Source organism: Haliotis rufescens, unplaced genomic scaffold (assembly GCF_023055435.1).
Source record: "Haliotis rufescens isolate VD_foot unplaced genomic scaffold, xgHalRufe1.0.p SCAF_1, whole genome shotgun sequence".
NCBI lineage: Eukaryota > Metazoa > Mollusca > Gastropoda > Lepetellida > Haliotidae > Haliotis > Haliotis rufescens.
The window spans coordinates 29,279,354-29,303,460 of record NW_025963779.1 but is presented as its reverse complement, the minus strand read 5'-3'; the positions used below and the strand labels follow the sequence as shown (position 1 = coordinate 29,303,460).

At 40.4% G+C, this 24,107-nt stretch overlaps 1 protein-coding gene across 4 annotated transcripts; it reads left to right on the top strand.

The window, feature by feature from the left end:
- The first annotated feature begins 1,050 nt into the window (after window positions 1-1,050).
- Window positions 1,051-23,974, top strand: LOC124114102. 4 transcript variants are annotated; one of them, XM_046474655.2, is made up of 8 exons: window positions 1,051-1,296; window positions 14,215-14,441; window positions 14,862-15,047; window positions 16,433-16,510; window positions 18,105-18,258; window positions 19,100-19,380; window positions 20,490-20,675; window positions 22,609-23,974. In XM_046474655.2, the coding sequence occupies exons 2-8, from the start codon at window positions 14,355-14,357 to the stop codon at window positions 22,723-22,725; spliced, it is 1,089 nt and encodes a 362-aa protein (XP_046330611.2). In that variant the 5' UTR covers window positions 1,051-1,296; window positions 14,215-14,354; the 3' UTR covers window positions 22,726-23,974. The 4 variants fall into 4 exon arrangements, with proteins under 4 accessions (XP_046330611.2, XP_046330613.2, XP_048250304.1 ...); XM_048394347.1 differs by lacking the exon at window positions 1,051-1,296 and adding an exon at window positions 1,350-1,382; XM_046474656.2 differs by lacking the exon at window positions 1,051-1,296 and adding an exon at window positions 13,660-13,818.
- Window positions 23,975-24,107: the final 133 nt, after the last annotated feature.

Here is a 24,107-nt window from a genome sequence, read left to right as displayed (position 1 = left end):
GTTGTCTGGTTTGTTTACAGGCCGCCGTCGTATGGCAGGAGTACTGCCTCGAAGGGTCAGGATGTAAATACTTACATTTTTTATGCAAATTGTGTGAATGGCGGGTGCTTCCGGTAGGGCAGGACATGCTGACCCTTATCGCGAACACCTGGTGTCATCACTGAATTTCAATGGTCATTCATATAGCTTTCAGCGCTATGTTGCCTTTAACGCCAAACGTAATGTTTCGACGGATAATCTATACTGTTAATTCTCTTGCACTGATAATTTGTATTTGTATGTTTCACATCAAGAAAAAAATTCTTTCAGGGAGTAGGTTTCAACTAAGGAATTGGAACATAGAACTTGCGTTTAAAATTTTGCATGTTGCGTGAGTACTACTCTTTTAGAAAAAGTCCGGCAATATCACACCAGATAGACTTCACCATGTACCTATTTGGGAAATCGAACCTAAGTCTTAAGCGTGTTAAACAATAAACGACCCCACCTCTGCAAGTCGACTTAATCCGGCCATATGAAAGCGCAAAACATAATAAAATGACTTCAAAACACAAACTGGTTACTTATTATGACCAAGTCTATGCACAATATTGTTTAGTTTGTAGAGGGTCTGACCTCTTCCTACTGGTAATTTATTTCTTTGATGTATTCCAGTTGTATCACGGCTCATTTACGTGTAGCATATCATCATGACCCAGTATGGTAATAGTTATCATTGCACACGTCTAACGACCATCATACGACACAGGGCCAACTGGAGTCCATCTCCACACAATCCAAGTATCGCCCAACATTATATACCCATATCAGAGGTGGGGTTTTAGCACTAAACAACATCGGTTGGCAAACGTGTTCCACACAATGCCATGCCCGGTCCTCCGAATGAGATGTATGCGAACGCATGGAAATGGCTGAATTGACAAGGTACAAACCACAATGTGTCTTTATTACCCTGCATACACCTAGAAGTTAATGCTCAGCCAGAGTGATTGTGAGGACCCTTTGCCTTTGGTAAACACTCTCAGTTAAAGGAAACGCGCCCACCGCCTGATAAGTAATGTTGCTTATCGTCGACGTTGCGAGGGACGCGACAGTATCCAAGGGCAGACCACGGGAAGAATGTGATCATATTGACCGAATCGGAATGAATAATGAAAAGTTTTAAGTCAGTGAGCGTTACGCTCCATGAAAACAACTGCACCGGCAGTTAGTGCACAGGCGTCTGGCCAACTGTTGTTTTTTTGTGCTTGTGGATAAATGTTCTTTTCCATTTAATATCTGGATTGTCTTTCGCCGGTAAGTGTTCTTTTACATTTAATATCTGGATTGTCTTTCGCCGGTAAGTGTTCTTTTACATTTAATATCTGGATTGTCTTTCGCCGGTAAGTGTTCTTTTATATTTAATATCTGGATCGTATTTCGCAGGTAAGTGTTTATTTTACATAAAAATGTTTAATGTCGGGGTTGTATTTGGCAGGTAAGTGGGTGTTTTTTACATTTAATATCTGGATTGTAATCCGCGGGTACGTGTTCCAGCACATTTCATCTCTGTATTTCTGTTTCGAATGTAATATTTTGTATACTTTGTTTTCGGTTTCTGATTTCTATTTTAGTGTAAGGATTCGTTTATGTGTTATACATTGCCATAAAAGGCATATAGATTATTGGAGGTATCTTTGAATGAAATGTAACCATATTAATTAATTATAAGCGTTTACAAGTCTATTTGAATAACCCTTTCAAAATGGAATTGGTTGGATTGACATATATACATATCTGCATACTCTATTACACGAATCATTTTAAGGCACTGACATATCATAAACACTCTCGTTCCACTCTGCCCTGTATTGAATACAATTGGATTATTAAAATGAACAGTGGGCTATAACAATGTTTTTTGTCGTGTACATTATGAATAGACAATAAACCTTAACATATTGAGTCAAGGTAGAACATTCACTCTTGTAATAGTCAAATAAAATGTGAACGAAGAGGACTGTAGCCATATATAACAAGTATGCATTTATGATCTCCTGTTCAATACGCCTGGTTTCGGTCTGTCTATGAAGGTGCGAGGCTTATGTAACTCCTATAGTGTTTGAACTACAACCTTACATACACAAGACTCGGAAGGTCAGGAGGTCAGGTTGTGGCTTCCAGGTGGCTTCGTTGTCGGCCTCCTCCCTGTACCAGACAAGCTGATGAAAAGCAATCACACCTTTGCAATATCGGCCTGGACTGACGAGGTTACTTCACAGGGGAATGGTCCGCTTCCGTGATCTTGTGGATGGGGCGTTTGCCCGGAGAGTTGGAGGTTGGTGGTTCTATTCCCGGCCGCATCATACCTAAATACGGTAAAAGATGATGCGTGTTGCTTCCCTGGCTGGTGCTCGGCTTTAAGGGGCTAAAACAGGGACTTGTTGGCTGGGAGTCAGTATACTGTGTTTGAGGAGGGTGTCCTTGCTAAACTGCGGTATGGTATCTCAGTGGGCTTAAAACCGGCATTTGTCTGTCCGGACTAGTACAACCACACACACACACACACACACGCACGCACGCACGCACGCACGCACGCACGCACGCACGCACGCAAGCACGCACGTTCGCACACACACACACACACACACATGCACGTCGCCATATAAGTGCAATAATCTTGAACGCGAACTTCATTGGGGATATATGTGTAACTGCATGCGTTTGCAGGGGATGATCTAAGTGTGAGAAACAAGTACAGTTGTCGTAATGATTTTAATAGGCACGTGAGAAGATTAGGACTGGACTACGAACCTTCTATGTGCCCGAACGTCATATTGGAGCATTAAGAATATCCTCCTTAAGTCAAATTGGCAGGCATTTAGACTATTATGCACACAATAAAAGTGTTGTGTCAACTTCTCTTTGTTGACAGACACACGACGTTGCACAATATGTTCTTATCCCTTTGGAAAAAGTACACGTGAGGATCCGAGGTAGAACAGGTCTTCAGCAACCCATGTTTGTCGTAAAAGGCGACTAACGGGATCGGGTGGTCAGGCTCGCTGACTTGGTTGATGCATGTCATCGTATCTCAATTGCTCATGATGTCAATCAATTGGTTGTCTGGTCCAGACTCGATTATTTACAGACCGCCGTCATATAGCTGGAATATTGTTGAGTGCAGCGTTAAAAAACAACCAAACCTTAGGAAAAAGAACGAATTCTCATACAATTACCCGTTTCTACGAATGGGGACTGGATACGAGAAAGGTTTCCGTGATAACACGATGTATTGATTCCGTGAAATAGGATCACGATAACACCATCTTGAAATATCCAGCTGTAATACATATGTAAGTCTATATAAAAAATATCTATATGTAACTGCTACCTGATACAATATTTCACATACCATGTCTGGTGACAAAACCTAGGACGGGAGGAATGGTTACGACCTTCTTGTCTCGTAGGTGAATTGTAAAGTAACGCTCTATTGACACAAGAATCAATATTGATCTCAGTGCATTTTGCCTGTTTAACAAAAGAAACTGCTTCCTATACAAATGGCATAATGATTACAAAGTGTGTTCATAGTCACCCCGGCTTTCTTGCGTACACTTATAGAATCAAACCAAACCTTTATCAAACAGGAGCGCTTATTCAATCGTATGTGACTGGTGTGCTGCTCAACGCTGACATATCACGAAAGCGAGCGGTTAAATGCCCTACTGATGCATATATTAAAGGCAGCTAGTCGCATGTAATAGAATTACGAAAATATAATATCTGGTTATGGCATTATCAAGAAAGAATAATTAAAGTTCATTTCGAAATGATATTATGATATATATTGTAGATACGATTCTGGAAAGAAATGAAATACAATTCAGAAAATATTGCCAAGTTGAGTCAAATTTGCATTTTTGTATTATGATTATGGTTATTCAAGAACGAATAGCTTAAATCCTTTACATTGATAAATATTTATTTCATGTTTTTTGAAAATAGATTACAATATCTTAGTCATATTTTGGAATATAAAAAGGAAACCTCAGGCAATCGCCAATCTCTGTTTTGACCTGCCTGGTGTGCGGAAACATTCCAACCATATGTTTTCTCATTTTACTTTAACACACGATGATAACAATCCTAACTCATTAGGTTATAAGTTTCTCCACATGAAGATTGGATTATTGTTAAGGTCACAATGACCACGCCACACTTTACCCTGCACATGCACCCATTCCCTCCGTTGAATCCTCAGCTTGAATTATAGATTCCCGTGACTGATAGTGCAGCTCCCCATGCCCAAAGCTGTCATAACACAGCGTGACTTCACCCATCCAAGTAATTACGTACTTAATTATGCAGATGACGGGATCACCAACTCAAGCGTAGTAACCACACCAACAGCTCAGATACACAACAATAAACTTCTGTCTTTGAATAGGGCGGGACGATGACGTCTAGTCTCCTAAGAAGCAGCAATTCGCTGTTGCTTCCCTTAGTAATGCCAGGACCCTATTGCCGTTGGTTCGAATCCCAGATTCGCCCTGGCTGTGATCCTTGGTTTGTCGGCACCATACCCTAGCTCGTGGATTTCACCAAGACGAAAGTATCTTCATCACATCGGGTTTTCGCGTATACCTGGTGTCCTCACTATTTGATATGTCTAGTGGATAAATATGTGGATAGATATGTGGATAGATATGTGGTTGTGATTAGGTCGGAATCGTACGGTAGACTCTTATTGACGTGTCTAATATTCATATATGGAGAGGCTTTTCTCCCTTAATTGTGCTCCACACGAAGCCGTGACATAACTACGAAACTGTAAAAAGGTAAATTGGTAGAGGAGTTAGTTTGAAAATAAATTAAAAGGCCTAAAGTGTTGAAACCTTTGTTTGCACTAATATGCATGTGTTCATGCCATTTCTATAATTACGGGAGCGGTGGGGGGTAGCCTAGTGGGTAAAGCGTTCGCTCGTCACGCCCGAGACCCGGGTTCGATTCCCCACATGGGTTCAAAGTGTGAAGCCCATTTCTGGTGTCCCCCCCCCCCCCCCCCCCCCCCCCACACACACACACACACACACGTTCAGCACGTTGCAAACGTCGCATGATCAACTGCTGCTTCCTCAATGATTAAATGTGTTTAATAAAGTCTTTAATGAAAGTTTGGTTCAAAGAAAACAATATGTGTCTGCTCACAACCGAGTCTGAGTGAGAATGGTAAATCTGGCATACCACCCCTTGCACGTGCTGGTCGAGGTTTAATGTCGCGTCCAAGATTATAGCACTATTATAGCGATGTGCATGTACGTGTGTTGTTGTTGTTGTTGCATTAGGTGTTTAAGAGGTCGCCTTCTGCCTAAGCAATTTCGGCTGACCTGTCTCTCTTCGGGACTCCTGTGTGTGAGTAGGGTGCACATATCTATTGTGAGTTTGGTATTCACATAATTTATGTTTTTGTATTGATATGATTTCTATTTTCTTATATTGATATGATTTCATTTTTATCCTTGGCTGCTCTGTTTATATACGTTCGAGTAGCTGTCATCTCTCAGAAATAGAGTTAGTTTGGCCTTCGCTATTGCATCTCTTGGCTTTAGGAGATCTATGAGAGATAGCGGATCTAACTACAATTCTTATGTTAACCTAGCCTGGGCTGGGGCATGGTCTTGACACTCTAGTAACGCGTGAGCAATGGTTTCAGCCTGCAAGATGAACAAACCTTGTCATAGTGCTTTTTGTGACCGAGTCTGAGGCTTGAGATAGCAATTTCAATTTCCCTTTCATTTGAGTATGAGTTTGGGTTTTGTTGGACCTTGGGTTGAATTTTGAATAGCCATCTGCCGATCTTACTTGCGTCCCATTGGGCTTGCCATCTTTCTGCTATGGAGGCTTTGATTTTGATTTTTATCTCTAGTTTACTAAAAGGAATAGGCTGTATATCCGCTTAGAGCTAGCTTCGCCAGTGAGTCTGCTTTTTCATTTCCATGAATATCTATGTGAGAGGGGATCCAACACAGTTCCACCTGTTGCCCTTGGTCCGATAGTTTTGTATATTCGTATAGAATATTGTTGACTGTGTTTGGCCTGGAGTTTGAGTTTCTGCCACTGATGGCCTGAAGTGCACTTAGCGAATACTGACTGACCATCAGGCAGGCGAACTGAATGTGCTTGGGGTTTGGATCTGTGGATATGGATCCCGTCACCAGCACTGTTGTTGATAGGATTCTTGGGTCCATCAGTATATATAGGGACCCAGCTGTCCCAGGTGTACGCGTGTGTGTTTGTGTGTCTGCTTGTACTAGTCCGGACTGATGCCGATTTATAGTGCTAGCTCACTGATATACCATGCCACAGTTTAACATGAATACCCCACTCAGACACAGTATACTGACTCCGAGCCGACCAGTCCTTGTTTTAGCCCCTAAATGCCGAGCGTCAAACAGGGTAACAACATGTACCATCTTTTAACGTCTTTTGGTATGACCCGGCCGGGGATTGTACCCTGGACCTTCCGCTCTCCGGGCGGACGCTCTACCACTTGACCACGGAGGTGGTCCCACGGTTTGGGAGCTTGATTTCGTCGGAAATGTTCTTGCCACATAAATCACTTCCAGATATCGATTTCTGTTCCCGTGTTTCACCTCAAAACAAAATATCTCCTACTTTTTTTTTTGCATAGTATATTTTCGATGCTTAAATAGCCATAAAATATGATCACATTTCCGAACATATACTATTAAAAGCTGACTGCGCACACGTATGAAGGATACATAATTTTATATACATTCAACTGTAGTTATAGGTTTGCTATGAGTTACCTAATGTAGCTACTATACACGGCGTTTTAAATAATTTATTTTACTATGTTGCAATAGTGGTTTGAAACATTAATTTGTGCCTGTCAATATGTTTTGTTATGTCGTAACCTTGTTTTGAAAGTAAATTATATTCAGTTTTGGGTTCGACAACTGATCTAAACATATGAACACACCGTACTGTGAATCTTTCGTTATTGCCCATTTCAAGAGATCAATACTTTTATATTGGTCAATAAGTAATTGACTTCTACATGTTCTACATAAAGGCCCCCGAAGGACTTATGCGCTGCGATCACTGCAAACAGAGCCAATATGTAATAGTCAAGTTTACTCCGAAAAAGCTACAAGAGCCGTCTTGATACAGTTTATATCATTTCTATTTACTTTCAAGACAATTAAGTACGAAATGAGGTTGTACGATCTCATTCTCCCCTTCCCTGAAAAATATGATCACGGGAGACACAGAGACTTAGTGACTTAGTCACCCAATGAGGGTGAATGCCATTTCCTCTCAGTTAGTCATGAATTTAGTGCGTTTGTTTAACAAGCAGTATTCCAGTTATATCACGGCTTGTCAGCTTAATGTGGGAGGAAAGCCCGAAGTGATGCAGGTCTTACACGTTTACCACTTCGGTGAAACCCACGAGCACGGGTGTGGTGCTGACAAACCTAGAAACATAATGGGGGCGAACCGGGATTCGAACCAACAATCATAGTTTTCTGGCATTCCTACGGGACGCACATCTGCACAGAGAATCGAGGCGCCCTGGACTACTGGGCCACCCGTGACCACGATTATTTAAGAAGAAAATAATTATTTCATGTACATATCAGCAGTTCCTTTCAAATGACACGTTACATACATTTACAGATCCATTCCCTTATATCATATGTTCACAATAGTCGCGTATTCAATCTGCCAATGCTATATTGCTTCAAATCTATTTTGTAACTTAACAACTTAAAAATCATTTTGTACTCTGTGGCCTTGCAGTATTGGAATAAATAAATTATTCAGAAACAAAATATGATGACAAAGCAAAATTGTATATTTCAAGTACTACTATACTATACTAAAACCGGACATAGGAGCTGAAATATGTTTGGTACCTGTATCTTTCGGTGTACGAATGACTATAATGTACCACTCATGACATTATACGGCGAGTTAGCCTCTGATAGTGATGTTTGTACATGACGCATACGTTAACACTTTATCATAGTGTAGGGATTTATAAGCATAATATACACACGCTTTAAATCAAAAGTGTTTCCCCTTAACTTTATCTGTACACCTGACCTACAGATCATACGATCGGGATCAATGTGAATATGAGACCATCACCCTTGACAACACAGCACTGTGGTCCCAGGTGATCACTCACGTCGCTGTCGTCACCAACTGACGAGGAATAGACTACCACAGAGTAGCTTTTCAAATATGGGTCTCACCCTACATGGGTGATTTATGAATATACCGTTGATATACTGAGCCAGCGTACTTATTCACAAGTTATTGACTCTGAAATTGGTACTTGAATTGATGTTATAGACGGAGGTTGCATACCTTTAACGTTACGCCCTGTACGGCTGAAGTTTTTAAATCTTGACATTAACGGGACGCATGTGACACACACTTAACTTCCTTAGTCGTGTCAGGATCCGGTGGTCTTGGCTTCGATTCCGACATTCGATATGTCAGAACCAAAACCGTTTTCATGAGTTTCACGACTTGGGTCTCTTTGGGTTTTCCTACCAAATGACAATCAGTGATTGACAGAAATACTACCACTGTGTAAAACCACACTTACTCACTCATTTCGTTGAGTCATCATTATGGGTACTACAGTACATAACAAACTGAAACTGCCCTCCCCTCAGAAACATTAGACCCAGTAATCTGTCCCTCTAATTTGTTTGCAGAATGTTTTATGATAATACTGAATGAGTAAGTGAATTGTTTTTTAAGCCACAGTCTTCAGTTTTCCAGCTTTGTTACGGAAGCTCGGCAAAATCGAACCTTGGCAAAATAATCCAGTCGTGTTTGTGGTGTGAGCAACTTTCTCCGCTTTCCTTGCACGATGACACACAGTGTAACCACCAGATCCTATGAAAGCCATAGGGTACGGGGATCTATTCTGGAATTACCAAGTTGGGTCTGGTAGAATGTATCGAGCACGTTGGTGTAGTTGTAGGACTACTTCCTATAGCGGGTGTCTAATCTGGCGCAAGTCATGTCGGCCTCGAAAGTTGACCCCTAACTCGTGGAGAAAAGGGTGCCTAAGGTCAAGGTCGAGTGCCAAGGTGGTCGGAGGGTCAAGGTCGACCCGCCTGCCGTGTTTCAAGCCTATGTGACAATTATCCATACCTATAGTGACGTTATTCATGTATCCTCAAGACGTCATTCCCGCAATTGGCGTTATGTCATCGAGCGAGTGGGTTTTTCGCCGCTTGTAGTATCATTCATGTCATGAAGCGGTTGGGTCACCATGAATGGGCTGTGTACCCATTAAGAGAATCAAAACCCGGACCGTCAGCGGTGGGGAGGGAGGGTTTAACGCTTAAACAAATATGCTGCCCCACCACATGCGATGTCGTCATGGGAATATGATGCTGATATTTCATTCTTGTGGTTCTCTCTTGTTTCCCCGTACTACTATAGCCCTTGGTTATCAATTGCAATGCTTAGGGTGGGGTATCGTTAAAGGTTGGCATGGTGGTATTAATACAAAATCTTCGTTGTATATTTTAATTGATGCAATAGAAAGACTGCTGCCGCGAATCCGATTCTCTCTATTGCAAGGAAGAGTTCTTAATGATGGAATACAAGCACATATATGACTGACATAATTCACAGCGTTAATCACACTGAAGGATTTGTTCGCAGAAGTGTGTGAAAATAGCCAATAAAAACTTGATTACCGTTTTGTTTCAAAATCAGTTGAGAAAAACAACATTATGCCAACGACTTAAACAAATGTAAAGCAAAGAGGTTTATGTCAGTGCAAGGCATTAGTTTCCCAAGCTACCAACACTATCGATATCCTGTCATTAACTGTACTGTGTGTACTCACAATGTGAACGAGTTATCTGTGTGTTTACCTTACACTTGAAACTATACGACCAAACCATAGCTGCAAACCACGAACATGCCGTGTAGGGTCTACTTGCATAGAGAATGAGTGAGTGAGTGAGTGAGTTGGGTTTAACGCCTCTTTTAACAGTATTCAAGTTATATCGCGGCGTGTCAGCTTAATGTGGGAGGAAAGCTCGAAGTGATGCAGGTCTCAGACGTTTACCACTTCGGTGAAACCCACGAGCACGGGTATGGTGCTGACAAACCTAGAAACATAATTGGGGCGAACCGGGATTCGAACCCACAATCATAGGTTTCTGGCGTGCCCAAAGGACGAAACTCTGCACAGCGAATCGCGGCGCCTCAGACGACTGGGCCACCCGTGCCTCCTACTTGCATAGAGAGTGTCGTATTATGCTATTGATAGAAGTGATAGAAATGTAAGAGACCAGCGAAACCGCATCTTCTGTTTCATATTTAGATCCATGCATAACAAAGTTGCAGTGAGAAAAACACATCCACAAGAAGAAGAAAAAAATGTTAATGGGATGATCAATTTTCCAAAAGTCAACTTTCCCTTGAAGTCGAGCTACATTTTGAAACTTTTGAGGTACAATCGAGCATGCAATTTCTTAGAAAATTATGAAGTGCGTTTGACCAGGGTTACAATGTTTATGGACGTAGTAAAACTTTCAAGCTTTATGTTGGATGACATGTGGATGACATTCCAAATTTGACGCATCAGTGACAAAAATGATGTCTGCTGCAAGTCCCTATTTTGACTTATACCATATTCTCCTGTGTTTTAAGGCAAACACTGGACTTGCCTTTGCATGTGTTTGTCACAGGTGCCACCTGTGGAGCAGGATACAATCACGAACACCGGGTATCAGGACTGTTTGATAGTGATTCATAAACACATGCTTTTGTTAAAGTCAAAACCTTACAATGGATTCTACATGGAGTAGAAATGTCTTATGATTATGGACAGAACAATTCTCGCTTTTATCTGAATGACATGTATATTGTAAACCATCTGTACGTAAATAAACGTCAACGCCAGACAATAACCAGCCTCGATTGGGCGTAAAAGGCAGACTGGCGGTGAACATGAAATGAATGGCGGTTACTTATATCACGTGGGTTAATACTTAATATTGTTAATATTGGTGTGTGTGTGAGAGTTGGATTTAAGGCCGCTTTTAACAGTATTCCAGTTATATCGCGGCGTGTCAGCTTCATGTGGGAGGAAAACCCATTAAGCTGACACGCCGTGATATAACTGGAATACTGTTAAAAGCGGCCTTAAAGCCAACTCACTCACTCACTGTTCAGAAACCAGTGGTGCAATATATCGGAAAGCAACCATCATCCAACCACTCTTGGATCGCGATCAGAGGAAATAATCAACAGATGTTTTCAAAAACCATTTCATTTTGGACAACACACAATGCAGTTGTTTTTGTAAGTGTGCAGAAGTTGTGCAGGGAAACATTTACGGAGGATGTCAACATCCATGGAAACAACATGGTAGTGCGTAGGATAACGGCCAAGGTATACGCGGACACAGAACAATTACTTTGAAACGAGTTCTTGGCAACATGAATTAATAAATGTGTAAACTGTCTGTCACGTACTTGTGACTACCTAGTTGCTAGGTAAGCATTAAATATTATCTGTTGTCTTGTTTCAACATAAAGTGTTACTGCTGGAAGCCATTGTGTATCTGTTTTGGTGATACCTTATTCCTTCTATACCTATGTAATATGAGGCTTGAACGGACAAAGGACGTTAACCATTGTGATACATATGTTGCCGTTGTAATACAGTATTGTTAAATTCTTCAGTGCTTAGTTCTTTTTGTAATTGAGTTGAGGTCAATGCCTCTTTAAACAGTATTTCAGCTATATTACTGCATGTACGTGTATGTCGGCTTATTGTATTAGGAAAGACAGTACGTAAGAGGTAGCCCTTCACGCCATACACAGCCGGATCACCAATGTCCTTATCCTTTGATGTATTTATCAACCCAAGTAGGCAGTCACAGTATCGCAGAAAGTACTGAGTTCTATGAGGAATATAATATTATACACTGGAGGAAATAGCTGAGCCTCTCTTTCCAAATATTGCAATAAGTGATTTCCCAAAGAAAAGATGTATGAAAACTTGGAAATGTTTTTAGATAGTTTTGGAGAAGTTAGGATATTATTGGAAATATCGCCAAAGAATGTTCACAGAACGTACTGCGCATGTCCTGCCCAAGCACGGAAATATATGCCAGCGATAATTTGATGAATGTTCTGACATCTAAACTTGGCCTCTCATGACACAATAGTCAATATGACATCCTGAAATGTTTACCACGCACAAATAACTGTGAACCAGTCTTTGACATGACTGGCACAGTCCTATGGTATAATCAAGGATAGTATCGATTATTGATACAATGACTATATACCAGGGTCAACCATCTCTGCCATTATTTCCGAACACATAGGTTTGCTTTGTTACAGCATAATCAATAGGCACTAAAAGAACAGACATGTATTATTTCTGTGTTTGGAATTTAGTCTGTTATTTTGGAAGTATCGTTTTGTATTTTGTTTTTGATTTGAACCGGGCAGGGAGAACCTTTGTCTTGCGTCAATGAAAGAATGGCGGTTATGTCATATCAATATCGACTTCAACATGCGGACGTCCGTTTGATGCTAATCATGTAGCATGTGGCCAGAAATGATTACTGATCGATCTGTGAAGGGAGCATTTCAAGTGAACGTGAGAGGTGCGATGATAGCCTTTGAATCGACTTTCAGATGCCGTTTCCATTTCTGGTGTTCCCCGACGTCATATTGCTGGAATATTGCTAAAAGCGGCGTTAAACTATATTCACTCACTCAGATGCAGTTTACTGTTTGCCTCGGCGACAATTGTATCAACATAAAATTCACCAATAATAACCTTCTTTATTCCTGACACACAAGTCTGACAGCCGATGCCACGAGTCGAGAGAATGACATGCATACGGTGGCATAATATATGGTGGAAATAATGGCAGCACCAAATGGAGATGCAATACCAATAATCAATATTAACAACACCGAGATGCTGTAAAATCATATCAATTTCTCCTTCTTCGCTCTTCATGTGAGAACAATGTGTGACGACCTCACATAAATACTGACATCAGTTATGTACAAACCGGCGTCCTTTTATTCTATTATTAATTATAGTTTACCACTGTGGCCGTCTTAGATACCCGGTATTATTCCACTCTTACAGAACGCCACACATGACAAAGCAATGTCCCCATTGAGAATAACCAATACAAAAACTATGACGTATATATTGTTTGCCATCCTCCATAGCAACCAATTGTTTTCTCTTTGAAGGGAAGCGAAGAAGGGCGTATTGTTTGTGTGTCTACCGGGACCATTAAATGTGTAGGAAATGTTAGGTGCAACCCATCACAACTCCATAGAACCAGAGCCAAAATAAATATTGTCAACATGAATCGATGTTGGTCGTTACATTTCTTTTGTAGGGCTCAGGTGCAAATCGTCATGTAATATTATTTGCCTGTCTGGGTGTTGCAGATTGTTCAATGTTGATTTGCACCTTAAAGGATGCGCAAAAACATTATTGTGGCGAGATGACTTCGCAGTTGCTAGGATGACATGTAAGGCTTTGTTTTGACTGTGTATCATGATGGATAGTACATGTGTTTATATATTCTAATACATCTTTATCCTGTCCTTACGATCTCACGTCACGACAAATAGATGGACTATCTATGTGATGCATAGTTCAGGGTAGCCAGTGACAACACTTTAGACTGCAGTGCTTGTGGCACTGTGGGGTTTTGGGGGGTCCTGTCACCACTTGAGCGATAACGTGCTATTGGTTTAGAGATTTATTATAATAAGGAAGGTGAGATTTTACATTGTGGTTCATATAAAATGTTTTTGCTGAAGTCTTTTTTTATTTTATTATATTCATATAATATTATTATGCGGCTGTTTGTGCGGTTCCCAATAGATGCATTTTGGTGTGATCTTTCTGCCTGAAATCGATATGCTGCAATGACGGCTTATTATCAACAGAGTTTTCGCAAAGGCGAAGTTCTTCAACCAGGGAGGGATACACCGTTCAGTTTTTTGGTTGCTGTCTTTTTATGATTTTTCTATCATTGGTTCAATTATGAAAGTTTTATTTTGTCTCACGTTTACTGATGAACCTGTTTCCCACAGATGTGCATTTTACTTATTGCTACTTATCGGTTAGCTAAAGAACATTTCAACGATGGGTATTATTATTTTTCCGCAGACACCTTTCTGATTCCGGGCGGATACAGCGTCTTATCCTGGAACAAGGTTCACACCGAATCTTTGCTGTTCTTTCTCTGATGCCATAAGTGGCACCAAGATCGTCCACGGCCAATGGTGTGAGTAGGTTCTGCTACCATCATGGGTTGTGGATCCTCAAAGGATGGAACAGCTGATAGTCCAAAGAAGACGGCGAGTAAAAGGAAGAGTAATGCTAAGGCTGAACAGGTAAGAGACAAAGAAATATTGATCGCATCACTCGATAGAAGTGTCAGAGACCACTGCCATCAAATAAAGATATCACTCAGAGTAAAGCTGCATTGGTACACATGCGACTATTTTCTGAATGCAAGGAAATGCAAATACAGATGGGCATTTTGCACCGGTTTATTCTCAAATACGTGTAGAAACACTGTCCCCCCCAAAAACTCGATTATATCAATAATGTCTACTCACAATGATCACGATAAACATGATAAACATGTCGTCAGCGTGAACGATCAAAACGATCAATTAAACGTTCATAATTGCTCCAAACAAAAGACACAATGCAGCTTTAGTCGCATCTGACATCACCAGTTCTTTCCACCAATATACAGCAAAAATGCATACTTTCTGATCTTGTCGACTCTTGGATCCACGTCTCAGGTGGAAGTAGACGTAGGTGACAGCAAGACAAACTCAAACAGGAACTCTCCGGAACGGCAGAGGGCGACCCCGTCACCGACTAAGTCCTCTCCACGCAAGGAGCAACAGTCCCCGGACTATGATGCTTCATACGCTGGAACCCAGAGCTCCGCTCTAGAGTCTCCCTATGACAAACACGGGGATGTGGTGAGTCAGGCATGACTCGCCTGAGTCATAGCTTGCTTCCTCGTGACGCAGTCTCACTCACCATTTCGTTACTAACAGTGCATCTTTCTTCTAGATATATATGATATGATCAGATGCAATATATATTGAAGGTGTCGAAGCAGAAAGGTTTATGGAAATTGACGTATTATTGACTGATATTGTGATGCTCACACTTCTGCAAACCAGAAAAATTCTAATGGATATTTGAATTTCCGATAACAGTCAAAAGAACGTGTATGTTATGTGTCTTAAGAAGGTACACCAAGAAGCTACTCCAACTTACTCTCTCTTGATAGTTTACGCATGACATAGGATAGTGGACAGTCAGATTTTGCGCAGCAATAAACAGAATAGCACACCTGATGTCTATTTGCATTTGACCATGGCACGTGTTTATCGTTCCCATGTTTGTGGTATATTTTTGTTTATCAAAGTAATATATTGCTGCATTTTACTGTTGATGTTTTCACTTTTATTTGTTTGTATCTGTTCTACTTATATTTTGTTCAGTGTCATTGGCTTTGTCTAGAAATTTAGAAATAATGCTATTGGACAGATTAGGTAGATATTTCTTTACATCGCATTCAGGCTTCGTGTGATAGATTTCATCTTACATTTTAGATTTATGAATTAGATAGAAAAATAGAAATATAGTTTTAGTTTTGGGGTGTTTGAATTCTACAATATATTTGATACCTCCCAAATATATGGAAATCAGTTAGATTAATATATAATTATAATAATAAAATATTTGTTTTGTTTACATTACCTATGGTTATGTATGTTCACGTATTAAGCATATATTCCACTATACTTTGCATATCAATTTTCACTTTTATATATTATTTATATATGCATGTTGTCATGAGACTTCTTTTCTTTTACACTGTCACATCAAGAGAGAAATTGTAATGCTACTATACACGAAGGATTGTTACGTGTTTGTAATTGCATTAATTGCAATCTGTTTCAATATAGTTACTAAATATATACCTATATGCAATAACGATTGTCTACACAAGTATATTCATGGGCGGAAGGGTAGCCAAGTGATTAGGGCGCTGACACCCTAAGCCGAAGACCAAGATTCAACATTTAGATTTTCATGTTGGAAACAATGTGATTGAAGATTGCGACAAGTTGGCAAATACGTGTATCTCAATCTGAATTCACGCAAAGAAATTGGGAATTTAAAAAAAAGGTTTGATGAATATGAATCAGAATATGACGATCATTTACTAGTGTTTAAAACAGATCTGTACTTATAAGCGTCATCACTTTCCATGCCAGATGCATGGTGTCTATATATTGTACTGATAGCGTGTACATGTATAAGGTTTACCTGTATGCCTCTGCACCTACAGAACGGGAGGGCCGGAAAGTCGAAATACGGGGACAAAGATGAGTCGTCTTTTCAAGAAGCCAATGACAAAGGTTATAAGGTAAGAAAATACCGGTACATATTAACTGAAGGATGTCCGGCGTCTCAGAAATGTTCCCAATCAATATCAGATAATGCGTTATAATTTCCCCTTTATGTAGTACAATAATCGCGCAGCTGCATGTCTGTGAGATATATGGGATTGACACAAAGCATTCAATTCCTCGATCCGGGCACACCGTGTTATACGGTCAGTTCCTGTCAAACAGAGTTACACTAAAGGATGCAGTTTGAGAGAGGTTAGGTATTACGTAACTGAAAAGGGATGCTGTGACCTTCAGGTATTGGGATTTTCATCTCAATACATCATCAATATCTGCAGAATGGCTGTGTGGTTGAGGTAATAGCATACAAGAAACATGTTTTCCGCTTACGGTACAAAATCACCGCGAACAATCGATATTGTATTGTGTGGCTGGAAGTCTGCGATTACTATAGTCCATCGAACAAAGAATGGACTCCGTGAACCTTTTGATATCAAGTCAATGCAAACCTGTTTTGTTGCTCCCTGTAATGCATGTATTGTGAGATCGGTTTATCTCATTACAGTAACAACTACATGCCATACATGCTAGACTTGCTTCGCTCATGTATTATACGTTTTTATGTGAATAACACAGTGCAATTTAAATATACATTCTACTTCATTGAAAAAAGCCTAAGTGAACATACTTGTACATGTAAGAAGTCAAGATCAGTACCGATTTGCGTTAATGATACGAAAGTCATTCTAATATTTTCAAAGACAAGGTTCCTCACTGTCATTCTGATTGGGGTTCAATTGGCCATCACACTTTTCTTTCTCCTTCACACAAGGAGAACAGGGAAATATAGTCCACACTCAACTGCATCGTGATAGCTCTGATGTATGTATGATGATAGCTTATTCCGATGTGTGTAGAATGATAGCTTATTCCGACGTATGTATAATGATAGCTTATGCTGGTGTATTTATCATGATAGCTTATTCTGGTGTATATCTAATAGCTTATTCTGGTGTATATCTAATAGCTTATTCCGATGTATGTTTAAAGATAGCTTATTCCGATGTATGTATTATGATAGCTTATTCCGATGTATGTATAATGATAGCTTATTCCGAAGTATGAATAATGATAGCTTATTCTGTGGTATTTATCATGATAGCTTATTCTGGTGTATATTTAATAGCTTATTCCGATGTATGTATAAAGATAGCTTATTCCGATGTATGTATAATGATAGCTTATTCCGTTGTATGTATAATGATAGCATATTCCGATGTAAGTGTAATGATAGCTTATTCCGATGTATGTAGAATGAGAGCTTATTCCGATGTATGTATAATGATAGCTTATCCGATGTATGTATAATGATAGCTTATTCCGTTGTACGTATAATGATAGCTTATTTCGATGTATGTATAATGATAGCTTAATCCGATGTATGTATAGAATGAGAGCTTATTCCGATGTATGTAGAATGAGAGCTTATTTCTATGTATTTACTATGACAGCTATTACTATTACCATGATTGCTTATGCTGATGTATTTACGATGATAGCCTTAAAAGTATGGCGATGTATGTGCTGTATTCGCATTCTATGTTTGGTCAGAGAAGAGTCCGGGAGAAACTGAAGACATCGACAGGAGGAGGTGACATAGAGGACCTGGAGAAGATGATAGCTTTATTTGAGAGATCCAGACTTGAGGACTGTGGAGACCTGACACGTGCCAAAGAGAGGCTCAGATATCTCAAACTGAAGAGAGGTTGGTCTCAGTCTCGCATACATCTCATATATGATCGGTAGAGAAGGGGCATATCGGGCAATAAATCATTCTGTCACCAATCTCTGGACCTTTCGAAAGATCAAGAAATGATATGAATAGATTAGCGCTTATCAAGAAAGTACTTCTCGTTCACGATCGAAAGCGGAAAGCACTCAAGATAAAACATTGGTTTGGGTGTCCTTAAATTACCGAGAGTGTTGGCTGATGAGTCTCGCCAAATAGTAGGATTTATGACTGACCGATGTCCTGAATGGGATACACACATGTTTGATGATGGCTAAAAGTGAAACAAACAAGAAATGCGATAGTGGTGTATATGGTATAATAGGCGATATTACATGCTTCATGTCTGTGAGTACCTCACAACAGGTGACATGCACTGTCGTATCAAGGAATAGGGGGCTCGCAACTGTACAGTACACACTAATGAGCAAAGTAAAGTGTGAACTATCTAGTGTTTACTTTCTTTTGACCGGTAGTTTCTATGCACAAATAAAGAATACCACACTGATTAATAGTATGTTAAAGGCGAATAATGATATCATTGAGATTACCAATGTCACTAAATATTCTGAATCAAATAGCGGCAGAATAATTTTCATTCAATGTATTTGAATATACTGACAAAGAAAAACTGTGTCTAAAATAGTAAGATTCAACAAATATTTTCATCAAAGTTAAACATCAGAAACCAAGACTGACAAAGAAAAACTGTGTCTAAAATAGTAGGATTTAACAAATATTTTCATCAAAGTTAAACATCAGAAAACAAGTTCCCGTGACACTCAACTTGCGTAATTAATGACCAATTTGATTCCAGATTTACGTGACTCAATGCGACGTCGTCACGTCGGCGTGCTAAACCGGACAATAGCTGACGTGCAAGCTTCTCCTTACGCCTACCAGCTCCACAATCAGCTGGAGAAGGCCGAGAAGCTGCGCGACCACCTGAAGGAACTGAACACGTACAACCATGACATCCTCCAGATGGAACAGACAACCATATCGGAGTTACGGAGCTATCAACGACCTCCCACCAGTGTCCATGACGTCATGGCGGCAACATACATGCTACTAGGCCACGACGAGGATCGACTGACGGTAAGATGCAACCAGATGCATAGTCCTGCACCATGACCGTGGAATATATTTATTTTATGAAAAATTAATAATCTAGAAATGCATACAAAAGCAAGTCTAGCCAGCTCAAGCTAGTCCTGCACCATGACCGTGGAATATATTTATTTTATGAAAAAAAATTAATCTAGAAATGCATACAAAAGCAAGTCTAGCCAGCTCAAGCTAGCTCTATTCCACTGAATAGGGATTTATTTCTTTTAGAGTCAAGAAGGATATTGTGTAATATAAGATTTCAGAGACTAAATGTTAGTCTACCAGACGCACTGAAGATGGCGTTGTGTTTGTTTTTAAAGGAAATAACTATGCATGACATGTTGATGGTGAAAACGTCAGCTTTCAAATCGGATTTTAGAAATATGTGAGTGTATATGCTTATCTTCTTAACCTTTGATACGGGAGCTGTAGCGTTTATGTCAAAATGTCCTATCGTGACGCAGAAGACCCGTTCAAGGGTCAAGGGTCACAGTTGGTTCTTTGAGTCCTTTGGCGTGATATCCTTTGAATAGTGCTAAAACCATTACTCACTAAGACTTGCATCATATTCTACGATCAATAGAATCTGATAAATAATGTCATCAAGCAGAGGATGTGAATGTGTAATGTGACTGCAAAACCTTCTATCGCTCAACGGTCTATGATGTAAACACCCCAGGGTGTTCAGGGTGTAATCTTGAGACACACTGATCTGTTTACAGTGGTAACAACGGCTTGCGCTTTGAGCACTCCGCTCTTAATAAGTCGTCTTGTATCATCATCATCATCATCATCATCATCATCCTTTAGTGGTAATGATGGTGTTTTCTTCCATTAACAGGGGTCAATGGGTGGTGGTGTAAGATTGGATATACCAAAAAGGTTCCCCGTAACAACCAGGACCGCTTTACTGTCCTCGATGTGTTTATTTCCCATTCCTGTACATGTGCTATAGATGAGGTTACAATTGCAAAAACAAAACTGATCGCCGATATATGCCAACTGTTAACATAATTCTCATTTACCCAAAGCAGTTAGAGATCACGTCATTGATTCTAGTTTTCATCACCTTGGATACATTGTTTCCCTTGTGGCAGGAATGGGCCGACATACAGTGCCAGATGGGCAGGCTTGGTAAAGACAGTCTGGTGAGACAGGTGGAGACATTTGACACCAACGACGTCGACGACCAGACAGCCGGCAGAGTGAAAGAAATCCTTGGATACCACGACCTCGACCAAGTGAGGGCGGCAAGCAATGGCGCGGCCAGTTTCCATGTCTGGGTGAGTTGACATGCAGTAAACTGATAGGAGAACACACCATTCGTCCCGTGTGTAAATTAAACCTATGGGTGAGGTGAGTTTAACGTCGCGTTCACGAATATTGCACGTATCCCAACAATACCGAGCACCAGGCAGGGTAACAACAAGGACAATCTTTAAAGGCGCTCTATCCACCAGACCACGGAGGTAGTCTGTGCCTGTTTAATCTCATAGAGATCTATGTAAATGTACTCGATGCTCCTCGTGGAGATTAGGAGTCAGACATAAGGTAAGACACCATGTAGGGATCGGATGGCACGCTCTCTGACAAGACATGTTGACAAGTTGAGCGACGGCCTTTATCGTTGTTAATTTTTTTAATCACTGGAACGCCTGATCTTGTACTGCATACATTTGTTCGCTGGACATCTCAGCGTGTGTTTTGTGTAAAGGCAAACTGTCTGGATGAATAGTTTTGATGGTTCTTCTTGAAAGTAAAGTTGACGGATATCATTGGTGTAGTTAACCTGTTTTGAAAAACCTACTGGTGAGGCCGATGTGAGCTGTGAATTAAACACTCACTTGTAATATTATTGTAGAATGTTAGCTCCAGTCTGTCCGTGTCCTTTGAGCGGAAATATACACACATCAAATCATCTGACCAGATTGCAATTATTTTAAATCCTGAAACCGATTTGAAACCGAAGTTCGTGCAGGAACGAGAAAATGTTGTTGATCGCCTGTCGGCAGATCTACAGTTGGACTACGCCGAACTGTAAATAAGCGAGTCTTACAACTAAACCATATGTGAAACTCTGCACCCCTGTCACAGCAACAAAGCAATCGGAGCGCTACCTGTGAGACTTACGACAATCGTACCGCCGTATATGGAACTTATGCCAATCGAACCGCTATACAGGGGACGTACGTATTGGAAATATGCCAATCGTAGCGCGACATATGGGACTTACGACAATCCTAATACTTTAAATGGGACTTGCGACAATCGTACTGACATGTTAACTTTGTGGAACTGGCCCAGGAATCACTGGTTGTGGTTACGAAGCCTAGATTCACATGGATTATGATCCAAGGTCTATGGACAACACACCCATGTTTGTCATCTTGGACTCGCCTCTCGCTTAAACTGACTGATTGATGCTACCTGTCCTACCTCCCCTTGCTGTACGAGAAGTAATATCATACAATAATAAATATTTAATCTTGACGTCCTGTTTTATTACCTACTGGACACCAAGTTCACCATAGATACCTCGTCTCGGTACGCAGATCATCGCAGATGGCGTTATCAGGCATCTCGGTACGAAGGCTCCGAACATGAAGATCAAAATTAATGTTTCACACAATCACGGGAGTAATCTAAAACCAATAGCAACGATATTTGTCAAGGGCAATCAATACGTTGTGGCTTTTACCGGTAAGAAGTGGGGGGTTTTAATAGTAGTGTTGTGGATGTCAAGCTTGTCCTGCTCTAACAGGGCGGGAAACTGGAATAGAGGTGGTCGGTCCCAATCATTTTGAAAAAATACTTCTCATGTGAAGGGACCGCGTCCGTGATCTAGTGGATAGAGCATCTTCCCGGAGAGCTGAAGGTCGGTGACTTCCTCTCCGCCTAATACCAAAAGACGTTAAAAGATGGTACTTGTTGTTACTCTGCCTAGCCCCTGACTGGGTGGCTCGGAGTCAATATAATGTGCCTGAGTGGGGTATCCATGTTAAACTGCATGGAATTACAGTTGGCTAGCACTATAAAAGCGGCACAAATCCGGATTAATACACGCAGCCATACACGCAGCCATACACGCATATGCATGCACGTCGCTATAGAAGTGCAATAATCATGAACGCGACCTTAAACTCCATTTCACCTCACCTGATTGTTATGTGAAAGTGCTCTACATGGTCTCATGCACATATCTTCCTCCTGTTGCAGTCTAGCCAGATGGTGGAGAAGATCGACAAGGACCAGCAGACAGAGGAAGACAGGAGAAGACAGGAGGAAGAGAAACAGTCTGTAGCTAGCAGCAAAGGCAGAAAAAAGAAAGGATAATAAATTGAGGCATGTACAGTGCACTAGCTTCCATATCAGCCAAAGACTCTACTTTCCAGTCCGACCGCCTTGGTCAGACTTTCTACTTGTGTTCCTCAATCAAAAGGATAGAACGAAGTCGTCATTGCAGCAGTGGGCGGACTGTTACTACACAAATACCACAGCAATAACCAATTGTAAAACACAAACGATTATGTAGTTCTGCCTCTATTGAAAGACGCCGTGATATAAGTCAATGACGGATATAAAAAATATAATATTTAACTGTTTCGATACACATGTCACGTTTAACGAATACATTAGTTAGACAAATAATATAATATGGTTAACGGGGCATTAGGGTTTTATTGACAATGTCAGTCAAATAGTGCTCTAAAATCCTCCTTACCTAAGGGAGGGGCACGGTTGTTACTTGGGGAAATTGTTTGCTAATAAGGGTAATATTTTATAAATTCAATATTTTAAATAAAGTCAGTGCGACTTGATACTAAACAATAATATTGCATTTAAATACATTTTTTCAAAATATTGTGAAGCTGACGAGCGGTGTCAGATCTTTCTGAGTTGTGTGCATCAGTGCTACATGAATTATCTCCCCTACTTCACATGGACGACGCATGACAATGAACCGGACTTTGATGCGTGCACATGATGACTGCAACCTGGTTCCCAGTGTAGCGCCAGCGCAGCATACCCAGGGAACCAGGCTGATGATGACAGTTGAAATACGGACGTATTGAAATGCAATGCACAAACTGGCATAAATGTACACACGACTATAAGCCTATCATCTACTTTTAGTTAGGCACTCTCATGGCATAGTTTGGAATTACGTGAAGTGTGATATCACTATTCCCCCAAATGGGATGTGGACGAATTTGTTTCTTTTTTTTTATTGTACAGTATGTGATTTTTATGTGCCAATATATCTGTGATATTGTATACTACTCACAAGAAGTTAAAGAATACCGGATTCTTTGACCTTTGTATAGTTGATCTGTCATGTCATGACAGAGTAACTATAGTAACATAAAAGAATCGGGTGTTCTTTAACTTCGTTGAGCAGTATATATCAATCTTTACATATTCTCATATATAACCACGTGTGTTTTAGAAATACACAACAAACATGTTTATGTAGAGCATTCCTTCAGCAAATGACCCTACTACTACATACATATGAAACAAGAAATGTTGATATTTATTTTTCTGCTGCTGTAGATATCGTCAAATAAAGGTCATTTATATATTATGGTTTTGGGTTGTAGGAATTACTCAGATTGTTTTCTTCTACACAAGACCGCCTCCGTGGTCTAATGGTAGAGCGTCCGCCGGAGAGCGGAAGGTCCGGGTTTCGATCCCCAGCCGCGTCATACCAAAAG

Excerpts from the sequence above, each read along its gene's own strand:
- LOC124114102 (XM_046474655.2), top strand. The coding sequence starts at position 14,355 with ATGGGTTGTGGATCCTCAAAGGATGGAACAGCTGATAGTCCAAAGAAG. Across the intron at positions 15,048-16,432 it reads ATGACAAACACGGGGATGTG|AACGGGAGGGCCGGAAAGTC; the intron begins GTGAGTCAGGCA and ends CTGCACCTACAG. Across the intron at positions 16,511-18,104 it reads CCAATGACAAAGGTTATAAG|AGAAGAGTCCGGGAGAAACT; the intron begins GTAAGAAAATAC and ends ATGTTTGGTCAG.